This window comes from Megascapheus bottae, chromosome 7 (assembly GCF_031878675.1).
Source record: "Megascapheus bottae isolate mThoBot1 chromosome 7, mThoBot2.hap1, whole genome shotgun sequence".
NCBI classification, from domain to species: Eukaryota; Metazoa; Chordata; class Mammalia; order Rodentia; family Geomyidae; genus Megascapheus; species Megascapheus bottae.
This window is the reverse complement of record NC_143515.1, coordinates 46,182,665-46,210,235: the sequence shown is the minus strand read 5'-3', so window position 1 is coordinate 46,210,235 and position 27,571 is coordinate 46,182,665. Positions and strand designations below refer to the sequence as shown.

Sequence of the window (27,571 nt, the reverse complement as noted above, 5' to 3'; positions counted from 1 at the left end):
CCATTTACACTGAATATAATGACAGAATACTTTGTAGAATATGTAGTTCTAGAGATGATTTCAAGTATACAAAACAACATTTGTAGGTTTTGTATAGTATATACAAACACTATATCATATTACATAAGAGACTTGGGCCTTTGAACAAATCCTCCATAGACACCAAAAAAGACTACTTTATTACCTATCTCTAAGAAATACAGTATCAATTCCAGAAATATTTCTTAAGTCACTGTTAGAAAGCAAACTTTTGCAATACAATGAAAATACATTACAAACCTCTGAATGTTCATCCCTCTCATCTATAAGTCTTTTCAGATGCAATGCCATATTTTTCAAGAGTGGTTCTATATCTTCCTGAGACATATCTGACACTTCCATCCATTGCAGATCAAACACATTTTCCTGATTATGGGTTACCTTAGAAAGGTAAGCAAATGAATGAAAAAACCAGTTTCTACTGATTGAGTTTTAGTATATTAGCTCAGTTGTTATATACTTTATATAAAGAAAAGTCAATATAGTATTTAGTCTATAAAAGTATACTTAATGATGAAAACAAACTAAAAATTAATTTAAGTTAAATGATTTTAATTAATTAATATTCATTTTCTCATCAACAAAGGATTCTTAAGGAAAAATAGTTCCTGATAACTACTATGAAAGCAACTGAACTTTTTACTTATTTCTGAAACTAGAGTCTTAAATTCAAGCGCACGCACTTGCTTGGCTACTATACTCCTCAATCCATGTTTCCATCTCTTCTTTGTCTTTGTTAATAGAAGGGCTATTACTTAAGGCCTGGCACTAAATTAACTTGTTTGTTCACAATTGGTGCTCTACCACTTGAATAACACTATTAGTCCAGCATTTTGTTGGTTAACTGGAGATGGAGTCTCCCAACCTTTTCTGCCTGCTGGTTTCAATCCTTGATTCTGTCAAGTCCCAATTTCCTGAGTAGGGTAGATTATAATCAGCTTAAAACAAATTTTAATGAACAGATTGTATTAACTCTGATTATTTGATACAGTATTCCCTAGATTTAACTTTTACTTTCAAGCTACCATGAAGCTTAATCAGTTACTTGTATTCAAGAAAATAGATATTCAAAAATATTTATATCCATTCATTCAAAAAATATAGGATTGACTAATATTAATCTTACCATCTTCTCTGTAAGAAGTTTTTAATCACAGCAGTCTTTCATTTTCTGCTATTTCCACTTTTGTTTGTTGTTTTTTGGTTTTGGGGATTTTTTTGTTTTTGTTTTTGTTTTTTTGTCAGTCATGGGGCTTGAACTCTGGGACAGAGCACTGTCCCTGAGCTCTTCAGCTCAAGGGACACTTGAACCACAATGCCATTTCCTATTTCCATATATTATATGGGAAGATATATTATCTTCAAAAATCACTCTTTCCCTATGTCCTTACAGATAAAAGTAATGAGTATTTTACAGTTAGCACTGTGCCATGTATAAGGTACTATAGAGACAAGACAATTTTTATATAGTGTTTATTTACATTTGATCTTTATTTGTTCTAAGACCCTTCTTAAATTTTTTATTTTTATGTTTTTTGTACCTGAATCAGGACATGAACTCAAGAGCGTTGTGCTGTTACTTGGCTTTTTCACTAGCAGCTGGTGATCTATCATATGAGTCATGCCTTGTTTCTTTTTTGTTGCTTATCCCATGACTTTAAGTATTCTGGGTGACAGATGCTCTATAAACCTCATTAAAAATTATAAAATTTACCAGGCATGGTGACTCACACCTGTAATCCTAGCTGCTCAGCAGGCTGAGATCTGAGGATCACGTTTCAAAGCCAGCCCAGACACAAAAGGACCTGAGACTCTTATCTCCACTTAACCTCTAGAAAATGGAAATGGGGCTTCGCTCAAGGGTAGGGTGGTAGCCTTGAACTGAAGAGCTCAGGGACAGTGCCCAGGCCCAGTTCAAGCCTCATGATCCACAAAAAAAAAATTATAAAATTAAGATGGGCATGGTGTAATCCTAGCCCAGCCTGTAATCCACGCCTGTAATCCTAGGTACTCAGAAGGCTGAGATCTGAGGATTCCTTCAAAGCCTGCCCGGGCACTAAAGTCAGTCGGTGAGACTCTTATCTCCAATTAACCACTAAAAAACCAGAAGGGGTGCTGTGTGGTCCAAGGGTAGGGTGATAACCGAGCTGAGAGCTTAGGGGTGGTGCCCAGGCCCAGAGTTCAAGCCCCATGACCCACAAGAAAAAAAAAAATTATAAAATTTATACATGTCATTACCTCTTGAATATGTGCGGCAACTGCTGCTTTTGTATCAAAATCTAATCCTTGAATTCTTTCAATAAATTCTTCTTTTTTCTGACACTAAAATAAATGAAAAAAAATTCATACTTTGGAGAACATCATCTTTAAAATGCTGGTATATAACTAACAATTTATTAGCTATAGCTGTATTTTGTACAGTACAATAAAGGTTTTGTTTTACATTCAAATTCCCTTTCAAGTATTTGCTTAATAAAGAAATAAATAATTAAGTATTTTTTAAAACAGAAAGACATTGAAAATCCATATAATTTTTTATGTAGGCAAAGTTATAAGGTGGGAAATTATGACACAACCCATCTGAGGTCCGTGCAATATTATTATGCTAACTTTACAGAGAAGTAAAGAATCAAGAACTTGTTTCAGAGAGAATAAGTTACTTGCCAAAAAATACAAGTGAGTCAGTGGCAGAGTTCGGAATACGGCCAAAATGCTCTGCAGTCCCTGGCTAACACCAAACAACACAGCCTTTCTTCTTCTATGAAGAAATTCATGCATTTTTTTTTACTTCAAGCTTACAATTCTCACATCTTCATCCTATCAGTCTTAATAAAAGAAACTCAATTTTGAGGCCTACTTTAACATTTATAAGGTAAACAATAAATATTTGATTTGTTTCTAATGGAAGTTGTATATATAAAAATGCACATAATCAAATTAATTCTTCATAGTAAACTGTAATAAACCCTTAAATTAAAAAATGAAAACATCTTTTCCCCAATATTAAGTATCAGCTTAACATGTAACTTTAATCTCTTCTGAAATCCAACTGCTAGTATAACTGCATTCTTGCAGCTACCAAATGAGAAGTGCATACAAAAAAGACAGCACTGCCTTGTCTAACTCAGATGCATCTCCAGAGCCAATTACTGAACTACCAGTGAAGACAATACACTCACAAAAAGAAAAACTAGCTCTTTGATCATTAAGAAACTAAGCTCTTATTTATATTCTACATGTTTATCAAATCAGAATACTCTTTTTTTCAGTTTCAGTACAACTTAAATGTTTCCATCCAGAATACAGAGTTGTACATCATATAAAAAGGAAAAATAGGACGATATAATAAAGTTTAAAACAAAATCACCAGGAATATGTATATGTAATTCCTAGTTATGACTAGGCAAGTCAAGAGTTTTAGGAGAATGAAATGGAAAAGTTAAAAATCAGTTTTAATGCTGGGTTTTTTTTTTTTTTTGCCTTTTAAGTATGTGGCAGTTCTTGTGCAAACAAGCAGTAATTATTTTGTAATTGTACATTGAAAATATACATAAACTAACTTTCCAGGGATAGTAACCACAATTTTTCATTTTAACATGTTTCTGAGACAATCAGAATATAGAATGGCAAAGTTACTATTAAAGGTAATATCTAAGACTCACCAAAAAGTTCCCTAATTTAAACCAAACATTTCTCAAGCCTGAGAGCTACTATTTCTTTACTCCTACTATCTTCAGGAACTTACTCTGTCATTCACAAAACAGTTCAGCAAGAATTCTTCCTTTACCCTTAAATTCATATTAAATCTCAACTTAATTCAAAACTCTAAGAGTTTTAAGAATTCAGAAAGTATTTTATAAATAGGTTAGGCTTTCTTAGCATCCAGAATAAATTTCATTTTTAAAGGGTAGAAAAGCGAATGACAAGAAGGAAAAGAGAATAAAATATAAATGCTGAAATTGGATAGTAAGATCAAATGTTCCATTCAGTATTGCCCAACATGGTAATCAATTACTACATGTCAATACTCAATACTTTTTTTTTTGGTACTGGTCCTAAGACTAAGGCTTGAAATCAAGGCCTAGGCACTCCTTGAGCTTTTTGGCTCAAGGCTAGTGCTCTATCACTTGAGCTATACTTCTGACATTTTAGTGGTTACAAACTTTGGTGCCTGGGCTGATATTGAACCACTCCTCAGAACTCAGCCTCCTGAATAGCTTGGATTACAAGTGTGAGCCACCAGTGCCAAACTAAAATTGCTTTTCACTGTGTTATTTTAAATTATTTCTGATGTGCCAGAAAAATAACACAGTTTGAAGATCATTATTTTAAATATTAAAAATATTTAAAAGAAATTAAAAATATGTGGGGTACAAAAAGTTATTTGGCTGCAAGGGAAAACTATATTAACCTTCAAACTACACACATGCCACCAGAGCTTAAATTCACTCTATTGCAAATTCCTCATATTTTTACCTGGTTATTCTTAGTGGTCTTTCACCCGGAACGGGACAGCCTTATGCATAAGTATCAAACTAAAACAGAAGAAAGGCTCTGTCGCTAATAGGCTATTGAGTAAGAAAAGATACTGAACAAGAAAAAAAAATTAAAATCTTACTGATAATAAGAACATTGCCAAGTGCTGGTGGTTTATGCTTATAATCCTAGTGACTCAGAAGGCTGAGATTTGAAGACTGTAATTCAAAGCCAGTCTGAGCAAGAAAGGCTGTGAGATTCATCTCCAATTAACGAACAAAAAAGTTAGAAGTAGAGTTCAAATGGTAGAATGCTAGTTCTAGGACAGCACCCAATCCCTGAGGTTCAAGCCCCAGGACAGGCACACAAAAAAAGAGTAAGAACACTAAAAAAAGAAAAAGAAAAAAGAAAAAAACAAAGTTCTACTAAAGATTAAAATAAGCCGCTCAAAAAGAATTAGAAAAAACAAAACCAAACAACTGTAGGTGGGGGGGGGGGAGGTAGAGTCTATGGCTAACACTTGTAATCCTAAGTACTCAAGATGCTGAGATAGGAGGATCTTAGTTCAAAGCCAGTCCTGGAAGACAAAGCCTAAACACTCATATCGACAATTAACCGGCAAAAAGCTGAAAATGGAGGTGTGGCTCAAGTAGTAGAGTCCTAGCTATGAGAAGAGGAAGAGTGGAAGGCCCTGAGTTCAAGCCCTAGCACTGCCCAACTCCTCCAGAAGACAGAAAATAACAAATGTTGGTGATGGTCATTTGGAAAAATAAGATCCCAGATACTGCTGGTAGAAATATAAATGGGCAGCCACATATGGAAATTTCTAAAAATAACCAACAGAATTACCAAACAATCCAGCAAATTGTTACAAACAGATACCCAGCCTTGAGCTGAAGAGCTCATGGACAACGCCCAGGACTATAGTTCAAGCCCCACAATCAAAAAAAAAAAAAAAAAAAAAAAAAGAAATCAGAAAATTAGGGCAATGAGTGTGGTCTAGTAAAATGCTTGCCTAGTATGCAAGATACCTCTGGGTTTGATTCCTTGATACCACATACACAAAAAAAGCTGGAAGTAGTACTGTGGCTCAATTGGAGTGAAGAATAATACATCTGCCAAATGTCTAGCTGATGTTTAGAATTGGTTAGGATTTGTGTTATACACTTTAAAGCCACAGAAGGATCCTGACTGAGTATGCAAGCCAATAATGAAAACTCCCAAGAACTGTTCTTAGAGAAAAAGTTTACACAAAGGCTTGGTTCCAAGTTTATTTGTAAGTTCTATCATATCAAGGACAATGTATAACAACTTTTCATTTCTTTTTTATATAAAGTCTTGGCTGGGCATAGTGGTACATACCTGCAATTTTAGCTATTTAGAAAGCAGAAATAGGAGAATCACAGTCTTCCACAAAGCTAGCCTAAGCAAAAAACTTGAGACTCTATCAAAACCAAGCTAAAACAAAAAGGCCTGTAAGTGTGGCTTCTTCAGATCTCAGCCTCCTGAGTGGCTAGGATTGCAGGCATGAACTACCAGTGTCCAGCTTTTAAAGAGTTTTAATGTTCCCAATATAAAGACTTATCACATGTCCTTTAACTTGATCTAATCATTACACTTGTATATTCATGTTGAAGTGTCACAGTATGCCACATAAATATGTATGATTACTATGTATCAATGAAAAAAGGGAAAAAAATCTATAGCCCAAAAGCAATCATCTGAAATGTTTAAGTTTAAGCACAGGAATATAAAATATTCTAGTGGGCTCATAATTAGTTTACAACTTCATTCCACAAAGAACTGAAATAGTTTAACACGGTAATAACTAAAAAATAAATATAAAATAAGGCTTATTAAATGAGAAACCAACATAATGCAATAGATTTGGAAGTCACAGAGTTGAGTTCTTTGGCCCACTAGCAATATGACCTAAATCTGGAATGACTATCTCAGTTTCTCTAAGAAACATTCAGTTTCATTTAATTAGCACCTCCCTTGACTCACAAATGTCCTAATTTGTAAAAATAACTTTAGTTTATCACCCCAATTCCAAAAAAGGAAGGAAGGAAAGAGGGAGGGAAGGAAGGAGGGAACTGAAATAGAAAATGCTAGGGTATGGCTTAAGTATAGGTGAGTAGAAACTTGAAGCATCTTTCTAATATGGCAGAGGGACAGAGAGAGAGAGAGAGAAGCAGACAGAAAAAGTAATTGCAGATTTTAAATGATGTGACTAAGATAATATAACTAAATTTTAAAATGAGTATTGTTCATCACAATGTCCTTGAGTCTAGACAAATACATTTTCTAACATGTACTTTGAAAATCAGTGGTCTATTCCTTAAATCTTTCAGAAATTAGAGCCTAAAAAGGAAGATGGTATTAAAATAAAAATAAGTATTTGAACTTACCTGAACTGCACAACCCAGTAAGAGCAAAAGCAGTTTTTTAACTTCTTCTGTGCCTTGTTCTGAAATTAAAAAAAAAAAACAAAACTAAATACTTTTATACCTCAGTGTCAATTTTCTTTCTCATACTGGGATAATCAATTCTAGAGGTAATATTCACAAAAAACTGGTCAAAGGATTCATCATATAAACAAATGTAGTAGAAAACTTAAATGAGTAGTTCTTTGTGTGCAACATAATAGAAAGTAACAAGTATTTCAATTGTGAAGGGTTACAGACTAATGTGCTTCAAGAGTTTGTGCAATATGTATGCAAACTACATTATCCATTTCTCCACAAATTATACCAGCAACTAAATTATATTACAGGGACATGCCCCCAGATCAGCCAAAACTACTTATAAATGGCTCAGTCTCCTTTGTTTACTTACTAAAACACAAGTATTAAGATTCATCTTTTTCTTTTTTGGTCAGTCCTGGGACTTGAACTCTGGGCCTGGCCGTTGTCCCTGAGCTCTTCAGCCCAAGGCTACCTCCCCACCCTTTGAGCCCCAGAAACACTTCTGATTTTCTGATGTTAACTGAAGATAAGAGTTTCACAGACTTTAGTGCCCCAGTCTGCTGGCTTTGAACCACAATCCTCAGATCTCAGCAACCTGAGTAACTAGGATTACAGACATAAGCTCCAGCGACTGGCAAGATTCATCTACTTTTAAAATCTAAATGGGGGCCGGGAGTTTGGCCTAGAGGTAGAGTGCTTGCCTAGCATGCACGAAGACCTGGGGGATTCCTCGGTACCACATACATAGAAAAAAGCCAGAAATAGTGCTGAGGCTCAAGTGATAGAGCTCTAGCCTTGAGAAAGTCCAAGGACAGTGCTCAGGCCCTGAGCTCAAGCCCAGGACTGGCCAAAAAAAAAAAAATCTAAATGGATTTCCAACTCACTTCCACAAAATGTTAAGGCATCTTATAAACAATGGAGACAATTCATTATTTTTAAAGTTGGCATATTAATAAGATTTCAGAACCATTCTTTATTGCATTGGGAAAAGCTAGTAAGAGCTGTGCTTAGGATGATGGTTAGTAAAGATTAGAATCTTAAATGTCGGTTAGGACAGTGCAGCTGCTAAAACAAACGTATTTAGTAAGTTGGGTGAAAGTTAGTGATGTACAACATAACTGGAGAAAATATCCCCTATCTAATAGCATTCAACTGAGATTATCTTATTATTCTACCTACCTAATTAAAGTTAGTTAAATGCAAAGTCAACTGCAAAAAGCAAAAACAAAAAAAGTCACCCCCGAACAACATTGAGAACAGTCGATGGAAAATACAAAACTAAAATTTATTTTAAAATCATTTATTTTCTAAGGTTATATTCTTTTCATTTTAGAACTATAGGACCTTCTTTAGCTGTTTATAATGAAGTATTAAAAATTATTAACATCACCAAAAGTCTAGGTTTGACATAGAAGAGAAAGTACTAGATTTAGTGTTAAGTTTAGGATAATATTTTGAGTCTGTTTTCTTTCTACAAAGTTTAGGATAATATTTTGAGTCTGTTTTCTTTCTACAAACTAAAACTGGAACATTACTTCAAACTCCCATAGTTATAAAAAATCAAATAAACTAATAAAAAATAATCTCTTGATAAACATACTATTACATAAAAGGAAATATTGTTACATTTTACTAACTGTAATACTCACCAGAAAATGGATTTTTGCCAATAATCAAGACATTTGGCAAAGACATCATAATCAATTGCTGCAAAGTCTCCTGTAATATAATATCCAATTGTTATTGTTCTGTAAACACATTTTACTTTAAAAATAAATCAATGTTTAGAAATATCTAAATGCAATCAAGTTACAAATGACTAATTTTTAAGTTAAGAATGATAATCACTGGACTGGGGGTTTGGCTTAGTGGTAGAGTGCTTGCCTCGCACGCACGAAGACCTAGGTTCAATTCCACAGTACCAAATACATAAACAAAAAAAAAAGTCCAGAAATGGTGCTATGTCTCAAGTGGTAGAGCTCTAGCCTTGAGAATATCCAAGGACAGTGCCCAGGTTCTGAGTCCAAGCACAGGACTGGCAAAAAAAAAAAAAAAAAGAAGAAGTAAATGAACAAAATAAAAAACAGCTCTAAAATCTAAACAGAACTGAAAGATATATAGAGTTTGAAGAACTGACAGAGATGAGAAGTAAATTAACACAAACAGTTCTGAAGCCAGGGAGCTGACTCACACCTGCAATCCTAGCTACTCAAGAGGCTGAGATCTAAGGATCAAGGTTCAAAGCCAGGCCAGGAACAAAAGGACCTGAGACTCTTATCTCGAATTAACCTTTAGAAAAAAAGTGGGGCTTGGTTCAAGGGTAGGGCAAGAGCCCCGAGCTGAAGAGCTCAGGGACAGGGTCCAGGCAGAGTTCAAGCCCCATGATCACCCCCCCCAAAAAAAGGGAAAAAAGAATATTAAAGGTGGGATTACAAAACAAAATATTAAAAGCAGCCAGTCACGTGGTTCATGTAATCCTAGCTACCCAGGAAGCTGAGATCTGAAGCTTGTGATACAAATCCAGGCCAGGCAGTAAAGTCTCAGACTCAACTCCAATAAACCACAAAAACAGCCAGAAGGGATGCTATGGCTTAAGGGGTAGAGTGCTAGTCTTGAGCAAAACAGCACAGGGATAACACTTAGGTCCTGAGTTATATCCCCAAGTATAGCACCAAAAAAAAAAAAAAAAAAAAACATGTTAAACTAGGAGCAAAATTTAGACTAGAAAGGTCAGGCTCTGGTGTCTCACGCCTGCAATCCTAAATACTCAGGAAGCTGAGATGTAAGGATCTCAAAGTTCAAAAGTTCAAAGCCAACCTAGGCAGGGAAGTCAGAAAGACTTTTATCTGTAATGAATCACCAACAAACAGGAAGCAGAGCTGGCAGATCACTAGCTTTGAGCTCAAAGACAGCATTCAGACCCTGAAGAACTAGGGGGAAAAGAGAGAGAGACCAGTATCCTTCAAATTAAAAGGAATTAAAAAGTAAGCACAGACATAATAAAATATGCAAAGTACTCAGAGAAAAATAATGTTCAATCAAGAGCTGTGCTCCCAACAGATTATTTAACAAGAATGTGGGCTGAGGGCTGGAGGTATACTTGAGTGACTGCCTAAGTAAGCCCTTGAGTTTTCCACCAATATCATAGGACAAAGAAAAGTATGAGATTGGGTACATAAATCAGTGGAAGAGGTGTTTAACATGTATGAAGCCTTGGGTTTAATTCGCACCATCAAAAACAAAACAAAACAAAAATCAAAGAAGAGTGATATAAAGGCAAGTTTAAACAAATAAATATTGAGAAACTTTATCAAAAAGCTGTCTCTGAACAAAAACTGAAAAAACGTTATGTTCTTATCAATAAGAAAATGATAACAAAGAAAGGTCAGATACACAAAAAAATCATGGGAGGAAAAATTAAAAATTCGGCTTGATCTGAAAAAAATGTGGCTATGATCTTTTTTTTTTTTTTTTTTGGAGGGGGAGAAGAGGTCATGGGCCTTGAACTCTGAGCCTGAGTGATATCCCTGAGCTCTTCAGCTCAAGGCTACCAATATACCCTTGGGCCTGGGTGTTGTCCCTGAGCTCTATGGCTCAAGGCTACCACCACTCTACCCATAAGCCACAGCCCTACTTCCCATTAATTGGAGATAAGGGTCTCTCCACTTTGTTGTGCCCAGGCTGGCTTTGAACCGCGATCCTCAGATCTTAGATATCAACTTCCGAGTAGCTAGGATTACAGGTGCAAGCCATTGTGTCTGACTCTTTTTCTTTTTAATTTTTAAATCTAATTTGTAGAGTTAAAAAGTAGAATAAAAGCTGCTTACGCCTATAATCCTAGCTACTCAGGAGGCTGAGATCTGAGGACCATGGTTTGAAAACAGTCCAGGCAGGAAAATCCATGAGACAGATTGAGACAGACAGACAGACACACACACACACACACACACACACAAACACACACAGACACACATACAACTAAAATTTCTAAGGTCACTGAACTACTGCATATAAAAACAAATATATGCTCTAATTTGGCTTTTGCTATTTTAGATATGAAAGATATAATTCTGACATAGCTTCTGGGGGGAAAAGAAATGTAAGCAAATGACAACTCTCCTAGATGACTTAACAATTTTACACTCATCTTTAACTATTAACATAGCTTCAAAGTATACAAGGAAAAATATGGTAAGTCCATTATAAAAGTATGTGACAACTTATTCTCAATAGCTGATAGAGGCAAATTAATAAAGCTAAACTAATATAGCTAATAGTTAAATGTTGAAGAATCAGAATCATCATACAATCCTCCTTCCCCCCTCCCCAGTCCTGGGGCTTTAAATCAGGCCTGCACATTGTCCTAGCACTCTACCATTTGAACCACAGCACCACTTCTGGCTTTTTCTGTTATGTGGTACTGAGAAATTGAACCCAGAGATGCATGGGTGCTAGGCAAGCATTTTACCACTAAGCCACCCACATTCCCAGCCCAAATATTACATTCTTTCTCCATTTTTCTCTCTCTCTTTTTTTTTTTTTGGCAGTCCTGGGGCTTGAACTCAGGGACTCAGCACTGTCCTTGGGCTTTCCTCAAGGCTAGCGCTCTACCACTGGAGCCACAGCACTATTTCCAGCTTTTCCATGTATGTGGTACCAAGGAATTGAACCTGGGTCTTTGTGCATGCTAGGCAAGCACACTTATCACTAGGCCAAACTCCAGGCCCTGCTTGCTTGATTTTTAAATACCATTAAAAAAAAAAAAAAACATATTCTATAAAATCCTAATTCAAGTAAAGCAACCTTTCAGGAAACTAGGAAATGGTTGTAAAAACAGATTAAACAAGGCAGTTATTTTTAATATGGGATGATAATTAAGTGCTTGCTTATATCATTAATATTCATAAGACTACTGGGCAAATACATCAAAGGATCTAACAAATGATACGCATTTAATATTATATAATGCTGGGCATTAGTGGCTCACACCTGTAATACTAGTTACAAAAGAGGCTGAGGTCTGAGGATCACCATTTAAAACCAGCCTGGATAGGAAAATATGTGATTCTTATTTTCAATAAGCCAGCAAAAAAGCTGGAAGTGGAGCTGTGGCTCAAGTGGTAAGGGCACTAGGCTTGAGCAAAAACGCCCACGCCCAGAGAACTGGCACACAAAAAAAAATTACTAGATGAGTGATAGTAAGTAACACAACAATGTAAATTATTATTAAAATATTGAAGTACAAAAAGTACTACTTACCTGATAATAAAATTTTATCTGTTTCACCAAAATGGATAAATTATGAATTCTAAGTGAAGCATCATTGTTGACTTTTTTATTAACTCTCTGACTCTCTGATTTAGGATTACTGAAAGAAATTTGAAAAAATAAAATTACATTGAAGGATAATTAAAACCAATTATATAATACAGTTTTTCTCTTAAGACTGTGCATTCATCTGCACTAACACAGGTGATTACTTTAGCATGTATTTTGAGCTTCCAATTAATATAAATGCATCTGATATTCCTAAATCAGCAAAAACATATAGAAATATAAAAAAATTAAAAGTTTATGCCTTTTGTTCCCTGGAATTTCATTTTATAAATGAGATACGGCATTTTTTCCACATGGCTAATCTGCCCAGTAGTTTGACATTTTCCTCTGACTGGTATCATAGACTTTTACCATTCAATGTATCCATTTATGCAAGGCCAGGCTAATTCCACTTACGGAAGGACCAGGCTAGTTTCTCTATTTTCTTCTATGTTCCACAAACCTACTTATATATTACTATGTCAACAGCTCCATTTTAACTATTATAGTTGTGTGTACCTTGATGACTAATATAGCAAGAAGCCTCAACTAAATTGTTTTGTAAATCCCTTTTAACTATTCATGGCCTTTCAACATTTTTATGACCAATTTGTCAAAATTTGCATAAACAAACCAACGAATGAAATTCTATGATTCCAATTGGAAATTTACTCAGTCTATAAATTTAAGATGGAATTGACAACTTGACAACACTGAGCCTTCTTCCCACTGATGAACATGGTCAGTTGGTGAGTCTGTGTGGGACTAGTACTTGAACTCAGGGGTTTCTTCACAGGCTGGCACTCTACACCTGAGCCACACCTCCAGCTCCAAAACTGTTTTGAAATTATTTAAATGATTTTGATTATACATAAAAGAATTTATTAATTTGGGGTTTGGCTTTTTTTTTTCTTTTTAAGACAGGGTTATACTACATTCTTGAACCTCCTGCCTCAACCTCCTGAGGGATTAACCTAACATGTACCATTCACACTCAACTATTCTTATATACTAACATTATGAAAAGATAAAAACACAACTTAACCCAAGCAATTTTTAACTGAAAATACTTTATCAGCACCTAAAATTAGCCTTATCACCAAGGATAACTTTAAGAGATAGGAACATAATTTTCTTTTTCTGAAACTTCTCCTTTTTGCCTGCAAATCTTTGAAATGAGTATGTAAGAGAGATCTGAGAAATTTCTATAACCAGTAGACTCATTTAGAAGTCCAACAGATAATGGAGTTCTTTGGTCAACTAGTCTTATTTAGGACTCAGGGGTCCCAGTATTATTTTCTAATTTACCCTATATCTAATTGAATGTTATTTTAGTATGTTGTTCAAAGTGAAAAATTCCAGCCAGGCATGGTAGCTCACGCCTGTTATCCTAGCTACTCAGGAGGCTGAGATCTGAGGACTGTGGTTCAAAGCCAGCCCGGTACTAAAGAACATGAGACTCATCTCCAATTAATCACCAGAAAACTTGGCTCCCGGGGTAGGGAGGTAGCCTTGAGCTGAAGAGCTTAGGGAAAACACCCATGCACAGAGTTCATGCCCCATGACCTATTAAAAAAAGGTGGGGGGGGAATATTCCTACTGCCTTAGAACTCATTAGACTTAATAGTAGTCTATGATCATATACTTTTTGACTTGAAGGACAGGACAACCACTAAGTACTTTTAGGCATGAATCCACAGAGCAATAAACTTTCAATTACAAGGATAAAGTTTCCCATTTGATATATGCCTAATCTGAGTTAAGGGTCACGCTGGCATATGTTAGAATCATGAAAACGAGCCCTTTTACCCCCAAGAATGTGATCTCCTTCTGTAAAGAAGACTACTTCTAGTGAAACTGAAATACTGAATTTCAACTCTATGAAAAATACTTAAGAAAGAATTTACAGAAAGCTATCCAAATTAACAGAGTAACTTCAGGAATAGTAACACCTACCTTTTTAGTCAATAGCTCATAGTAACAATGGTGTAGAAACTGACTAAACTTGCAATAAAATATTAGCAGGACATGGGAAAATACAGAGAGGCATATCAAAAAGAAAGACCTGACCTATAACTATTGAGAAGCAACATATCCATATACTGCACTCCATATATGCATACACGTATATACCATTTAAAAATAACTTAAAAAGAAATTATGTAAAAGGAGAGAGAGCGTGAGCATATGCACATTATTATTTTCACTACTTAAATCTTTTTGTCTTAACTAATTCTTATAACCCTGGAAAGTATTCAAATATATTTGAAAAGCATCACAAAATTATGTGCTTCCTGAACCTTGAACATTTTACTTATTTCAAGGAGAAAATATTAGTAATTGTGCCTGACTATAAAGCACAGGGCCAGGAGTTTAGCCTAGTGGTAGAGTGCTTGCCTAAGACCCAGGTTCAATTCCTTGGTACCACATACATTGAAAAAGTTGGAAGTGGTGCTATAAGTCAAGTGGTAGAGCTCTAGCCTTGAGAAAGCTCAAGGTCAGTGTCCAGGCCCTGAGTTCAAGCCCCGAGACTGGCAAACAAAAACCAACCAACCAACCCAACAAAACACTAAAGCACATTTAACAAAGCTATACTATACCTAAAATTCAATGCCAGGGATTCACAGCATAATAAAATATTGATGAGACTAAATTTTAAAATAAGTAAAAACTAAAATAAACTGAAAAATGTTTAAAAAAAGCATCTGATGTAAAGATAGAAAAGCACTCTAATTCATGTTTAATGATATATACAATAAAAATCTCCAATATAGTCAGCAAACAATCTAGATGACTGTTGCTTTGAAAAGAAAGTATATTCTATTAAATACTACAAATATTCTGCCTTTCATTTTACTTAATACTTAAAATGCTATATAACAGTTCAAAATAATCATAATTAAGGAAGATTTATATGGCCCTTTTTGAAAGTATTTTTTACCTTTGGAAAGGCCTTTTTCTGAAATAAAAGATGAGCTAAGCAATGATATACATATAACACATGGACTATGAATTACTACTTTTGAATAATATACAGTTATTTCCAAAGCAATATAAATTCAATCCAACTATCTTTAACTTTTTATTATATGAAAATGAAATATTTTTAATGTTCTAGTGAATAATAGCCTAAAATATATCCCAAATCTATCTAATAAAAAGTGAAATGTCTAAGTGGCAGCAAAAGAGAGTCTCAAAACTATTTATTTATAACTGAAATGGCCTGTAAGTTGTAATAATTTCACTTAGATAATAAACAGATAATAATGTTATCTACTCTATATGCACAACTTTAAATTAGGAGAAAAATGAAGGAAAGGTTAGGACTTATCCTCAGACTTGGTCCCTCTTGGATAACCAAGAGTTTTGTCTTTATTTATTCATTGACTAAAATCTATGAGAAACAGAAACTTGATCGTTTTAATGGCTTTATCCTTTTCTGTTCAGCCTCAAATCTGCTGTGTTTTTTGGACCATCTGTTCTCTGTTGGTGATTAAATGGTACTGGTTAGGCACCATTAGCACTTTAAAGCTTTTCCCCATGACTAATTTTATAGTTTTTATTTTTAATTTCTGAGATATAACATCTGTATATCACTGAAACGTTTGAAAAAATAATCTACACACCTAACTTCAAATGTCTATAAAGTAGAACATTTGTTTTAAATGGGTAAAGAGCATCACCATTATTCTTGACTATAAATAGGAAAATGAGTGGTCTTTATTTTATTTATTTTTTTGCCAGTCCTGGGGCATGAACTCAAGGCCTTGGCACTGTCCTTAAGCAATTCTGCTTAAGGCTAGTGCTCTACTACATGAGCCACAGCACCACTTCCTGCCTTTTCTGTGTATATGATAATAAGGAATCAAACCTAGGGCTTTGTGCAGGCTAGGCATGCACTCTACCACTAGGCCAAACTCCCAGCCACTTCCCCACCTTTTTTTGTCGGTCAAGGGACTTGAACTCTGGGCCTAGGTGCTATCTCTGAGCTCTTCAGCTCAAGGCTACCGCCCTACCCCTTGCCTGGGCTTTATTCCTGAGCTCTTCAGCACAAGGTTACCGCCCTATTCCTTGAGCCACAGCACCACTTCTGGTTTTCTGGTGATTAACTGAAGATAAGAGTCTCTCAGACTTTTTAGTAAGGCTGGCTTTGAATTGTCTTTTTTTGTTGTTGTTTTGAAAGATACCATTTCAATTTAATTTCCAATTTAATTTCCATTCATCTCAACTTTTCAAAAACTAAATCACTGTGCTAACAGGTAACAAACACAATGTAACATTTAATCCCTTACAGATCTATAGAACACTTCCATTTATATTAATTCTATCTTTCCAATGACCAGTCACGCTTAGAGAGGTATATAACATATAATTACTACAGAGATGACAAGACACAACCCTTCCAATATAGCCCCTCCTTGCAATTTTAGACAAGTTACTTCTTTAAAAGTTAAATTAGAACAAGACTGAAATAGCAGTACAACTATATATTCTATTCATCAGTTTAACAAACACAGAATGTTTTAGAATCTTTTTTTTTTGGTTGGTTGAGGGACTTGAACCCTGAGCCTGGGCGTTGTCCTTGTGCTCTTCAGCTCAAGGCTACCTTCCTACCTCTAGAGCCATAGCCCTTCTTCCTGTTTTCTAGAGGTTAATTGGAGATAAGAGTCTCAGGTCCTTTGGTACCTGGGCAGGCTTTGAACCTTGATCCTCAGATCTCAGTCTCCTGCGTAGCTAGGATTACAGGCATGAGCCACCACACCCGGCCAGACTGGCTTTGAACTGCGATCCTCAGATCTCAACTTCTTGAGTAGCTAGGATCACTGTGAGCCACTGTGCCCAGCTTAGAATCTTTAATGCTTTAATAATTCCAAATAGAGGAGCTGGGAGCATGGCCTAGTGGTAGAGTGCTTGCCTAGCATACATGAAGCCTTGGGTTCAATTCTTCAGTACCACACACACACACACAAAAAAAGCTGGAAGTGGTGCTATGGCTCAAATGGTAAATCTCTAGCCTTGAGAAAGCCCAGGGTCAGGGCTCAGGCCCTCAGTTCAAGTTCCAGGACTGGTGAAGAACAAAAAAGAAAAAATCCAAGTAGACTCAAAATTAGTAAAAATCTAGTATTATACAAATACTAACTTTGATTATATCTAAATTAGATAAAATAGCGGAAGACTTACTCTTTATTTCTGTGCCAGCACCAGTATTCAAACTTAGGACTCCACTATCCCTTGGCTTTTTTTTCCCAACACATAGCTGGTGCCCTACCACTTGCACTACACCTACAATCTGGCATTTTGCTAGTTAATCAGAGATAAACTCAAGTGAACTTTTTTGTCCAGGCTAACTTCTATCTTTGATTCTCAGATTTCAGCTTCCTATAGCTATGATTATAGATATGAGCTGCTATCACCTAGCAATTTTTTTTTTTTATAGAATGAGTCCACATGAGTCTTTTATATTAAGCAGGCAGTTTTCTAACATTTTGGTTTCAGAGCCCCTCTCAACTCTCAAGGTGCCATCAGTTTTACCCACATTTATTTGTTTGTTTGTTTGTTTTCTGAGACAGGGTCTCTCATTTTGTAGCCCCAACTGCCCTGGAACTTAAGACCCTCCTGCCTCAGCCTTCTGAGTGCTAAGATTACAGAAATACATAGAAAGCCAAATGACTTTTTAGTATTATTATGGAAATAATTCTGACCTAACAGACAATCTGTTGATCTCACTTTAAGAATCCTATTAAGCAGGGGCCCGGGAGTTTGGCCTAGCGGTTAAAGTGCTTGACTAGCATGCACAAAGACCCGGGTTCGATTCCTCGGTATCCCACATACACAACCAAGCCGGAAGTGGCAGAGACGAGACACAACCAAACCGGAAAAGTGGCAGAGACAAGACTGCGACGGCGACAGAGAGCGAAAGAAGCGAGCTGAGCTGAAGTGAGCAGAGCCCAACCGAGTGGTGGCCGGAGCGAGCAGGACCGGAGCGTGCTGCAGCGAGCCGAGCCAGAGCCAGCGAGGCCGGAGCGAGCGGGGCCAGAGCGAGCAGGGCCAGGAGCAGGGCCGGGCCAGAGCGAGCGGGGCCAAGAGCAAGCTGGAGCGAGCCGGGCGGAAGCAAGCGGGGCCAGAGCGAGCAGGCCGGAGCGAGCGGGGCCTGAGCTAGAAAGGGGGCCTAGTCGGGCCGGAGCGAGCGGGGCCAGAAAGAGAAAGGGGCCAAAAAAAAAAAAAAAAAAAAAATCCTATTAAGCAAATCATTCCCTTTGTTGGGATGGAGACCTAAGGACTTAGTATTATGCTAACCAGTGCCTTAAATAAAGTAATGAAACATTTATTCCTATAGTAGGCAGCATTGATCTATGATGGAATCTTTACTCAGTGTCCTTATATCTGAAGACAGAGCCACAGAGATTTGCTTTCATTTGTCTTAATCAGTATTCTAGAGCAGTAAATATTAGCTTCAGTTCCAGTCAGTCCTAGAGACTCCATATCGAAGAGGGCTGATATATAGTTAGATGTTTTCCTTGATCAGTGACAAACTACTCTGGGTATCATTCCCTTTTCAGTAATTTAAATGCAGTAAGAATTATAAACATAAATTCTTCTCCTAGGGTAATTTAAATGCATTTAATAGTGACAAATAGCACTGTATTTTTTTTTCCCTCCTCCCAGTGCTGGAGGCTTTGTACATACCAGGAAATTATCACTGAACTATATATTCCCAGTCCTAAACTGCCTTTGAATTCATAATCTAGCCCCAGCAAGTCTTGAACTCAACAATGCTCCTGTTTCAGCCTCTGGAGTGCTGGGATTAGAAGCATGTATTATTGTATATAGCAAGCTAATAAAGTCCTCTAAAATGAAGAAAACATAAGAATTTTTCCAGAGCACAACATATTTTAATTAATAAATCATAATTACGGAAACTAGTCTCAAGTTTTAAATTTTGACATAAAAATCTTTTTACAAGGGCACAGGCGTTTTCAATATCCTGGAAGTAACTTCAGTGAGAGAGAAAAGACTTGTAACAAAGGGTAAAACTGCAATAAAAATGACAACCTTCCTCTCTGTCTAAATTTCTGTGATAAAAACAGCAATCGGGGCCGGGAATTTGGTAGAGTGCTAGCATGCACGAAGGCAGGGGTTCGATTCCTCAGTACCACATACGTAGAAAAAAGCCAAAAGTGGTGCTGAAGCTCAAATAGTAGATAGTCCAAGGACAGTGTTCAGGCCCTGAGCTCAAGCCCAGGACTGGCAGAAAAAAAAAAAGGTCAGGAGTTTGGCCTATAATAGAGTGCTTGCCTCCCATGCACGAAGACCCAGGTTCAATTCCTCGGCACCACATACATAGAAAAAAGCCGGAAGTGGTGCTGAGGCTCAAGTGGTAGAGCTCTAGCCTTGAGAAAGTCCAAGGACAGTGCTCAGGCCCTGAGCTCATGCCCAAGACTGGCAAAAAAAAAAAAAAAAAAAATCAGCAATCAGAGCACCAGTTTCTGATATTTAAAGGACAGTATCTTTTTGGTCCACTTTGGATCCCTATGTATATGTACAGGAGGTTTAGAAGATATACTCACAATTGCTTACTTTGAGGATTAAAGTGTAACCTCAACTTATCACCTAAACCTTCTCTTTGAAATCCTGAGCTATTAATAGTTTCAAAACAGCTACAACCTATTGGGTGTTGGGCAGGGTGGCTCACACCTGTAATCCTAACTACTCAGGAGGCTGAGATCTGAGGATCGTGGTTCAAAGGCAGCTTGGGCACTAACGACCTTGAGGTGCTTATCTCCAATTAACCACTAGAAAACTGAAAGTGGCACTGTGGCTCAAGGGTGGTAGCCTTGAGCTAAAGAGCTCAGGGACGGCAGAGTTCAAGCCCCACGACTGGCCAAAAAAATAAAAATAAAAATAAACCAGCTACAACAGACAAATTCTACCAATGCCATTGTTTCCTAGATTTCTAGTGTTTTTCACTCTACCACATTTTCAGAATTATCTCTTGGTCGATGAATTTTTAGAAAGCTGTAATTGATGTTGACCTTTTTGTGTTTATGCTTAAAAGTTAGGAATGCCTAGATATTTAAGAGGGGGATGGGGCCAGGAGTTTGGCCTAGTGGTAGAGTGCTTTGCCTAGCATGCACGAAGACCTGGGTTCAATTCCTCAGTTTCACATACATAGAAAAAAAAGCCGGAAGTGGTGCCGAGGCTCAAGTGGTAGAGCTCTAGCCTTGAGAAAATCCAAGGACAGTGCTCAGGCGCTGAGCTCAAGCCTCAGGACTGGGAAAAATAAAAAAAAAAAAAAAAAAAAGAGGGGGAAATGAAGATGATCAGTTTGAAGCCAGCCCAGGCAGAAAAAGGCATGAGACTATATCTCCAACATAATGAGCAAAAAGGGAAGGATAGAGGCACAGTTCAAGTGGTAGAGGTCCTGTCATTTGAGATTCGGTCTTGCTAAATTTTGCCCAGTCTGGGCTTGTGAACCATGACCCACCTACATTCACTCCCAAGCAGCCAAAATACCAGCACATGCCACAAGGATTATGCTTATGTACATAGTAATAAAATGTTTTCTTTCATCCCCATGAATGATTTTTCAGTATCACAGTATTAAAATTAGTGATTTATGCCTAACTTTCTATTTCTTTTATCAAATATGCATTTCTATCTCTGAAAGTAACTAAGAGATCATAGATTCTTAAGGACTAATGAATGAAATTCTTTCTGGATTTTATCTTCACTAATATTCATTTTATCTACATAAAAGCAATGGTCTAACTATACTGCTGGTGGGAATGTAGACTAGTTCAGCCACTCTGGAAAGCAGTGTGGAGGTTTCTTAAAGAACTGAAAATAGACCTTCCCTACGATCCCGCCATACCACTTCTGGGCATCTATCCTAAACATCATGACCCAAGATATTATAAGGACACCTGCTCAGCTATGTTCATCTCTGCACTATTCACAAGAGCCAGGAGATGGAAACAAGCCAGATGCCCTACTGCAGATGAATGGATACAGAAAATATGGTATATATACACAACGGAATTCTACATAGCCAACAGACAAGATAAAATAATGGCATTCATAGGGAAATGGATGAATCTAGAGCGAATCATGTTGAGTGAGACAAGTCAAGACCTAAGGAACAAAAGGTACATGGTATCCTTAATATATGGCTATTAAATCCAAAGAGTACAAGAGCGAGGACTCAATAACTGCATACCCAAAGCTATGGACATGGTAATGGAAATATAAGCATAACTATATAGACATAAAAACCTATGACTCTATAGACATAATGTTTTATTTCTTAAATTAATATGTTTCTATGACATACAAACCCTTAGCCTAATTTGAATTAAGTTCTAAATACTAAGTCCCAGTGATTATAAATAGAGATTCCCTCCTTGAACACTTGTTTGTTAAACTTGTCATTTAAAATATGATGTAAAAATCAACATTAATAAATTCTTAAAAAAAAAAAAAAAGCAATGGTCTAGGGAGGGGTGGGCTCTAGGAGGAAAATGGGGACAAAAACATGAGAAGGGGTATCTTCAATCTCTTACTGCAACTACCTATTCTTTGTATCCTCTCATTCATTTCTTTCTTCTTTTTTTTTGGCCAGTTCTGGGCTTGAACTCAGGGCCTGAGCACTGTCCTTGGACTTTCTCAAGGCTAGAGCTCTACCACCTGAGCCTCAGCACCATTTCCGGCTTTTTTTCTATGTATGTGGTACTGAGGAATCGTGCATGGGAGGCAAGCACTCTACCACTAGGCCAAACTCCTGGCCCTTCATTTCTTTCTTCTAAACCTAGTTTCTTCCTTCACTTTTTCTTGACTCTCTGAATTATCACTTAAGAATTTACTCACGGGCCAGGAGTTTGGCCTAGTGGTTAATGTGCTTGCCTAGCATGCATGAAGACCCGGGTTCGATTCCTCGGTACCACATATAGAAAAAAGCCGGAAGTGGTGCTGAGGCTCAAGTGGTAGAGCTCTAGTCTTGAGAAAGTCCAAGGACAGTGCTCAGGCCCTGAGCTCAAGCCCAGGACTGGCAAAAAAAAAAAAAAAAAAAAAAAAAGAATTTACTCACTTGAGTACAATGGATTGGGAGGAAAAAAGTATCTCCAATTCTGAATAAATTCTACAGGCCTTTTAATTTCTAAGCAGCTATAAGGATTACTGATTACACAAATATGCTGACTGACTACAAATGTGTGGTTAACAAATTTCAAATAAGCAATCAATTCTGCATGACTATGATTGTATTCATGTTTAACTCCCTTTGCGATTTCTTCCCAACATCCTTGTTAGGTTTTTCTTTTCTTGTTAGGTTTTTTCCCACTTTCCTCAAACCTACTGATTCCACCACTTAGATTCAAATCTTGTGGCTTCATGTTTTTGTTTTTTGGGTTTTTTTTGCTTAAAAATATCATTCTTTCCACTTCCCCAGTCTTTATAACTAATGTTCATCCTGATCACTCCTAATCAGCTCTAACACCTGGAGCAAACATTACCTTCTCCAAGAAGTCCATTCATTCATTCATTCATTCATTCATTTTGTGGTGCTGGGAAGTGAATCCAGAACCTTGCAGGCACTCACGCTGAGCAAGCTGTCTACCACTGAGTCACATCCACTCTAAGAAATCTTTCCTTCATGTGAATCATTGCTTCCCTCTTTGTGTAAACCCTTTATCAAGGTCAGTAATTCCATTATGTAGCTCATATAAGCAGGCTTACATGCTTCTTCCTCTTACTGGTGGATAAACATATCCCAGAAACTAGCAGTTTGTTACATAGTAAGTACTCAAACTATCCATTGAACAAACATCTAAACATAGGTGGTTCATGCCTACAATTCTACCTAACTCTGGAAACTGAGACCTGAGAATCCCAGTTTGAAGCCAGCCCAGGGAAGACAAATCTTTAAAATTCTTATCTCTAACCAACAGAAAAACAGAACTGGAGGTTCAAGTGATATGGATAGAGCTTTGTTCTGGCCATTCTGGCCTTCCTTGGAACACACAGTTGCACTGGCCAAAAGGCTATATAAACCAAGGGAAGTGCTCATATATGCCCACACCTCTTTTCTAGATGACATTTTAGGTACCTGAAACTTTGGATGGTCTTGCTCAAATACTGTTAATCCAATTTCAGGGTCTTCAGAGGTCTCTTTCGCAGGCCTGTCCCAAGGATGGATACTAGAGATGTGTATATAGTCTTGGGTCAAGGGGGAGGCAGTTTGTGGAAGAGAATGTGGGAGCCTGGACTTTAGACCACGCCTCAGTTCAGAGTCAAAACCATACTTGGTAAAGGTAGCCTATATATTTTAAGTCATTTTATGATTATTTTAGTATAATAGCCAAATCTTAAGATTTCAAATGAAGAATCATTTCTCAATGAACAGGGCTGTTCAATAAATGGCTTCTTTACAAACACATTATGAAGCTGATTCTCAAGATACTAACCAGAAATTGCATGACAAATGTCAGGGTTTTTTTTAGTTATTATAAAAGTGATATGTAGAGAGGTTATAGTTACATAAACCAGGTAGGAAGTATATTTCTTTTTGGACAGTGTCACCCTTCCCTTCACTCTCTCCCAGTTTTTAGGGCTTTAATTTTAAAAAGCTAGAGCCAGTGCCAGTCACTCACTCCAGTAATCCAAACTACTTGGGAAGCAAAGATAAGGATAATCAAAGCGCAAGGCCAGCTTAGACAAAGCAGTTTATGAGATTCTCATCTCAAAAGAAAAGGGTGGGTATGGTGTGCATGTCTGTCACTCCCAGGTACACGAGAAGACTAAATGCTCACTAAAAGCAGGATCCTATTTCAAAACCAGCCAAAGCAAAAGAGTTCTGGAGGTAGAGTTGTAGTTCAATGTACAATACTCACTTGGCATGTTCAAGGCACTTGGTTCAATCCCCAGTCCCACCAAAATAAGTAAACAAATAAAAGTAATAGTAATTTTTAAAAGCAACCAATATATAAAAATTATAAAGTACTCTAAATATAGATCTTTAGAGCTAATTAATGAGTTGAGTCACAGAAATCAATTTCAAACATTGTTCTGATAATAATTTTTTCTGTATTAACACTGTTAATATTAAACCATTCATATTTTAAGCTGCTTAGTATTAATAACACTCTTTTTAATGTACACTCTTTTATAAATGTACATAAGTACCTTAAAAGCTCACAAGTAATACTCAACAGCAGCTACAAGACTGAATGATTTCTCTAACAGAAAAAGGATCATTTCTGCTTCACTATTACCAAGCCCCTATATATATATAACTATTCTGTTGAAGTAGGAAAATGCCCTGCGGCACACAGAATGGCAGGCCTATAGTCCAAGATCTCTGAATAGCTTCTCCTTCCCATTAGTTAAAGATGGCTCAACACAAGTTCCTAGGGGCATTCCTCCCACCTCCCTCCCCCCCAACCCTTGCAAGGAGCTATTCTATGAAATCTAAGATTCACTTCTCAATATAGTAAATCCTAAATCAGTGAACAGGCTTCAAAAGCATTAAAAAAAAAAAGTCATTGTAAAAAAAAAAGTCATTGAGGTCAACTCCTCATTTTCAGAGTCTGATTACAAAATGACAGCAATGGACTGAATAACTTAATTAATACTCTTTTTTTTTTTTTTGCCAGTCCTGGGCTTGAGCTCAGGGCCTGAGCACTGTCCTTGGACTTTCTCAAGGCTAGAGCTCTACCACTTGAGCCTCAGCACCACTTCCAGCTTTTTTCTATGTATGTGGTACCGAGGAATCGAACCCGGGTCTTCATGCATGCTAGGCAAGCACTTTAACCACTAGGCCAAACTCCCGGTCCCTTAATTAATACTCTTATTCAAATACATGTTTTAGATGAAAAAGAGTCTACTGTAAGGATTCTATAATGAAAGTCTAAGTCACATCAAGCAGTAACAGAAGACTAGTAGGGCAAAAATCAATTAAAAGTGTGTAAAACAGATTTGTACTTCTTTCAATGATGGAATAATAAAAATCAAATACACTCTTGAGACAACTAGGGGAAAAAAGACAAACTATATTAAACATTTTTCAAGACACTGGATGTTAGGCAATAAGGCAGTTACTCTTATAGATTAAAGAAAAAAACAAGAACTGTACTAGCTTACTGACTTGAAATAGTTCTTAAGCCAAAAACAAAGAGGAAACTTAGGCAGTGCATTGTATACTCTGTGAAATGAAATGGAATTAGCCAGATTACTACAGGGGTTTTGCTTCAATGGAATAAATAGAGTGATTAGTGCAACAAAGTGGTAGTGCCTAACAAAACTTGAAAATTCAAAATCCTGAATGGACCAAACTCTTTCAAAGTAACTGAACTACATTCCAGAACAAAGCTCAAGATTTCTGCATTCAATGGAATATAAAAATAACCAATAGGGCCAGGAGTTTAGCCTAGTGGTAGAGTGCTTGCCTAGCATGAACAAGGACCCAGGTTCAATTCCTTGGTACCACATACATAGAAAAAAGCCAGAAATGGTGCTGAGGCTCAAGTGGTAGAGCTCTAGCCTTGAGAAAGTACAAGGACAGTGCTTAGGCCCTGAGTTCATGACCCAGGACTGGCAAAAAAAAAAAAAAAAAAAAAAAAACAACAACAAAAAAAACCCAATAACCAACAACAAGGCAGAATTTCAAACATTGACACCAAATAAAAATTAACAAGCCTACAAGAGCAAGACAATAAATACAACCCATAATGAGGAGAAAAATCAAAGTGACTTCAATGAAATGATACAGACAGAACTAGTAGTAGACATGGACTATAAGCCCCCTATACCTGTATTCTATATGTTTAAGAAGCCAAGGAAACAATGCACAAAAACTAATTTCTTTTTTTTTTTTTTTTTTTTTTTGCCAGTCCTGGGCTTAAGCTCAAGGCCTGAGCACTGTCCTTGGACTTTCTCAAAGCTAGAACTCTACCACTTGAGCCTCAGCACCACTTCTGGCTTTTTCTAAGTACATGGTACCAAGGAATCGAACCCGGGTCTTCATGCATGCTAGGCAAGCACTCTACCACTAGGTCAAACTCCCAGTCCACAAAAACTAATTTCTACAGATTCAAATGCATGCTGCAGAGACTAACAGTAAATTAAACATATCAGAACAAAAAATTAATAAACATGGAAGCATCTCAGTAGACTAAAGAAATGAAGAGAAAGGCAAAAAAAAAAAGAATTATCAGTAAAATTTAAGACAAGTTCAAACAACATAATACACATGTAATTGGACTTCTAAAAAAAAGGAAAAGTACATATATATATATATATACACACATACATACACACATATACATATTTAAAGAAATAGTATCTGTAATTTTTCCAGATTTTTTTGTGTGTGGGGGGGGTGATGGAGCTTGAATTCAGTGTCTGGGTGCTGTCCCTGATCCTCTTCGTGCTCAAGGCTAGCACTCTACCACTATGAGTCACAGAACCACTTCAAGTTTTTTAGCGGTTAATTCAAGATTTGTGCCTGGGCTGGCTTTGAACTGTGATCCTCAGATCTCAGCCTCCTCAGTAGCTAGGATTACAGGCCTGAACCACCAGAGCCCAGCTCAGATTTGATTTTTTTAAAATCTACAAATCCAAAAAGTTTACTAAACCTCAAATACAAGTACAATAAAGAAAAGCATAAGTAGCTTCATTTACAAATGGTTCTCACTTATGGTTTTATAACAAATGTAATACAGAAATTACTTAAGCAAAGACGTTTATGTTCTAACTAACCTGAAGGTACAGTATTCCAAAGGCCACTTTAATAAAGTACCGTTAAATCAATCATCTGAGTAAAGTACGTAACAGAAATCCTAATAATTTCAAAGTAGTTAAATATAGCTTCAAAAATTATCGATTCTTTTGTTGCCTTACCACTTAAATAATTCGTATAAGTAAATTTGTATTGACTGTTTCTAGAAAATTATTTAAGAAAGCAAAAGCTTACTTTTTTCCCCCTAATTTCCTTTCCCTTAACTTATTTAGGTTATTCAGAACAGAATGAAGACAGAAAAAAAGCTACAGAAACTGAGAGGTAGAACTGAAAACACAGAAGTAGATTTGAGGTTCAGAAAACAACCAGTGCGCCAAAAAACAACCTGGTAAACCACTTGGAACATCATTTCCAAAATAAACTTGTGTATTTTTAAAATATAAAAATGTGCTCAAAAGTGTAAACAAGCTGACACATTTTTGTTAGCATTCAGACAACTACTAGGATTAAAAAAGATTAAAATATATTTTTTGAAAAAGTA

The 27,571-nt window shown here is 36.6% G+C and overlaps 1 protein-coding gene and 1 long non-coding RNA gene across 8 annotated transcripts in view; one reads left to right on the top strand and one right to left on the bottom strand.

The window, feature by feature from the left end:
• Positions 1 to 27,571, bottom strand: part of Ccdc88a (coiled-coil and HOOK domain protein 88A) — a 97,403-nt gene that overhangs the window by 66,906 nt on the left and 2,926 nt on the right. For all 7 annotated transcript variants that reach the window (XM_090336903.1, XM_090336900.1, XM_090336904.1 and 4 more), the window contains exons 3-7: positions 12,243 to 12,351; positions 8,633 to 8,702; positions 6,927 to 6,985; positions 2,278 to 2,361; positions 280 to 420 (exon numbers count right to left, since the gene is read on the bottom strand). In XM_090336903.1, coding sequence (XP_090193029.1) covers positions 280 to 420; positions 2,278 to 2,361; positions 6,927 to 6,985; positions 8,633 to 8,702; positions 12,243 to 12,351 — 463 coding nt within the window. The remainder of the gene's footprint in view (positions 1 to 279; positions 421 to 2,277; positions 2,362 to 6,926; positions 6,986 to 8,632; positions 8,703 to 12,242; positions 12,352 to 27,571) is intronic.
• LOC150060733 (uncharacterized) lies at positions 302 to 27,571 on the top strand. Its single transcript, XR_016536259.1, has 2 exons — positions 302 to 429; positions 27,303 to 27,571. It is a non-coding gene; the product is annotated as an uncharacterized LOC150060733 (long non-coding RNA).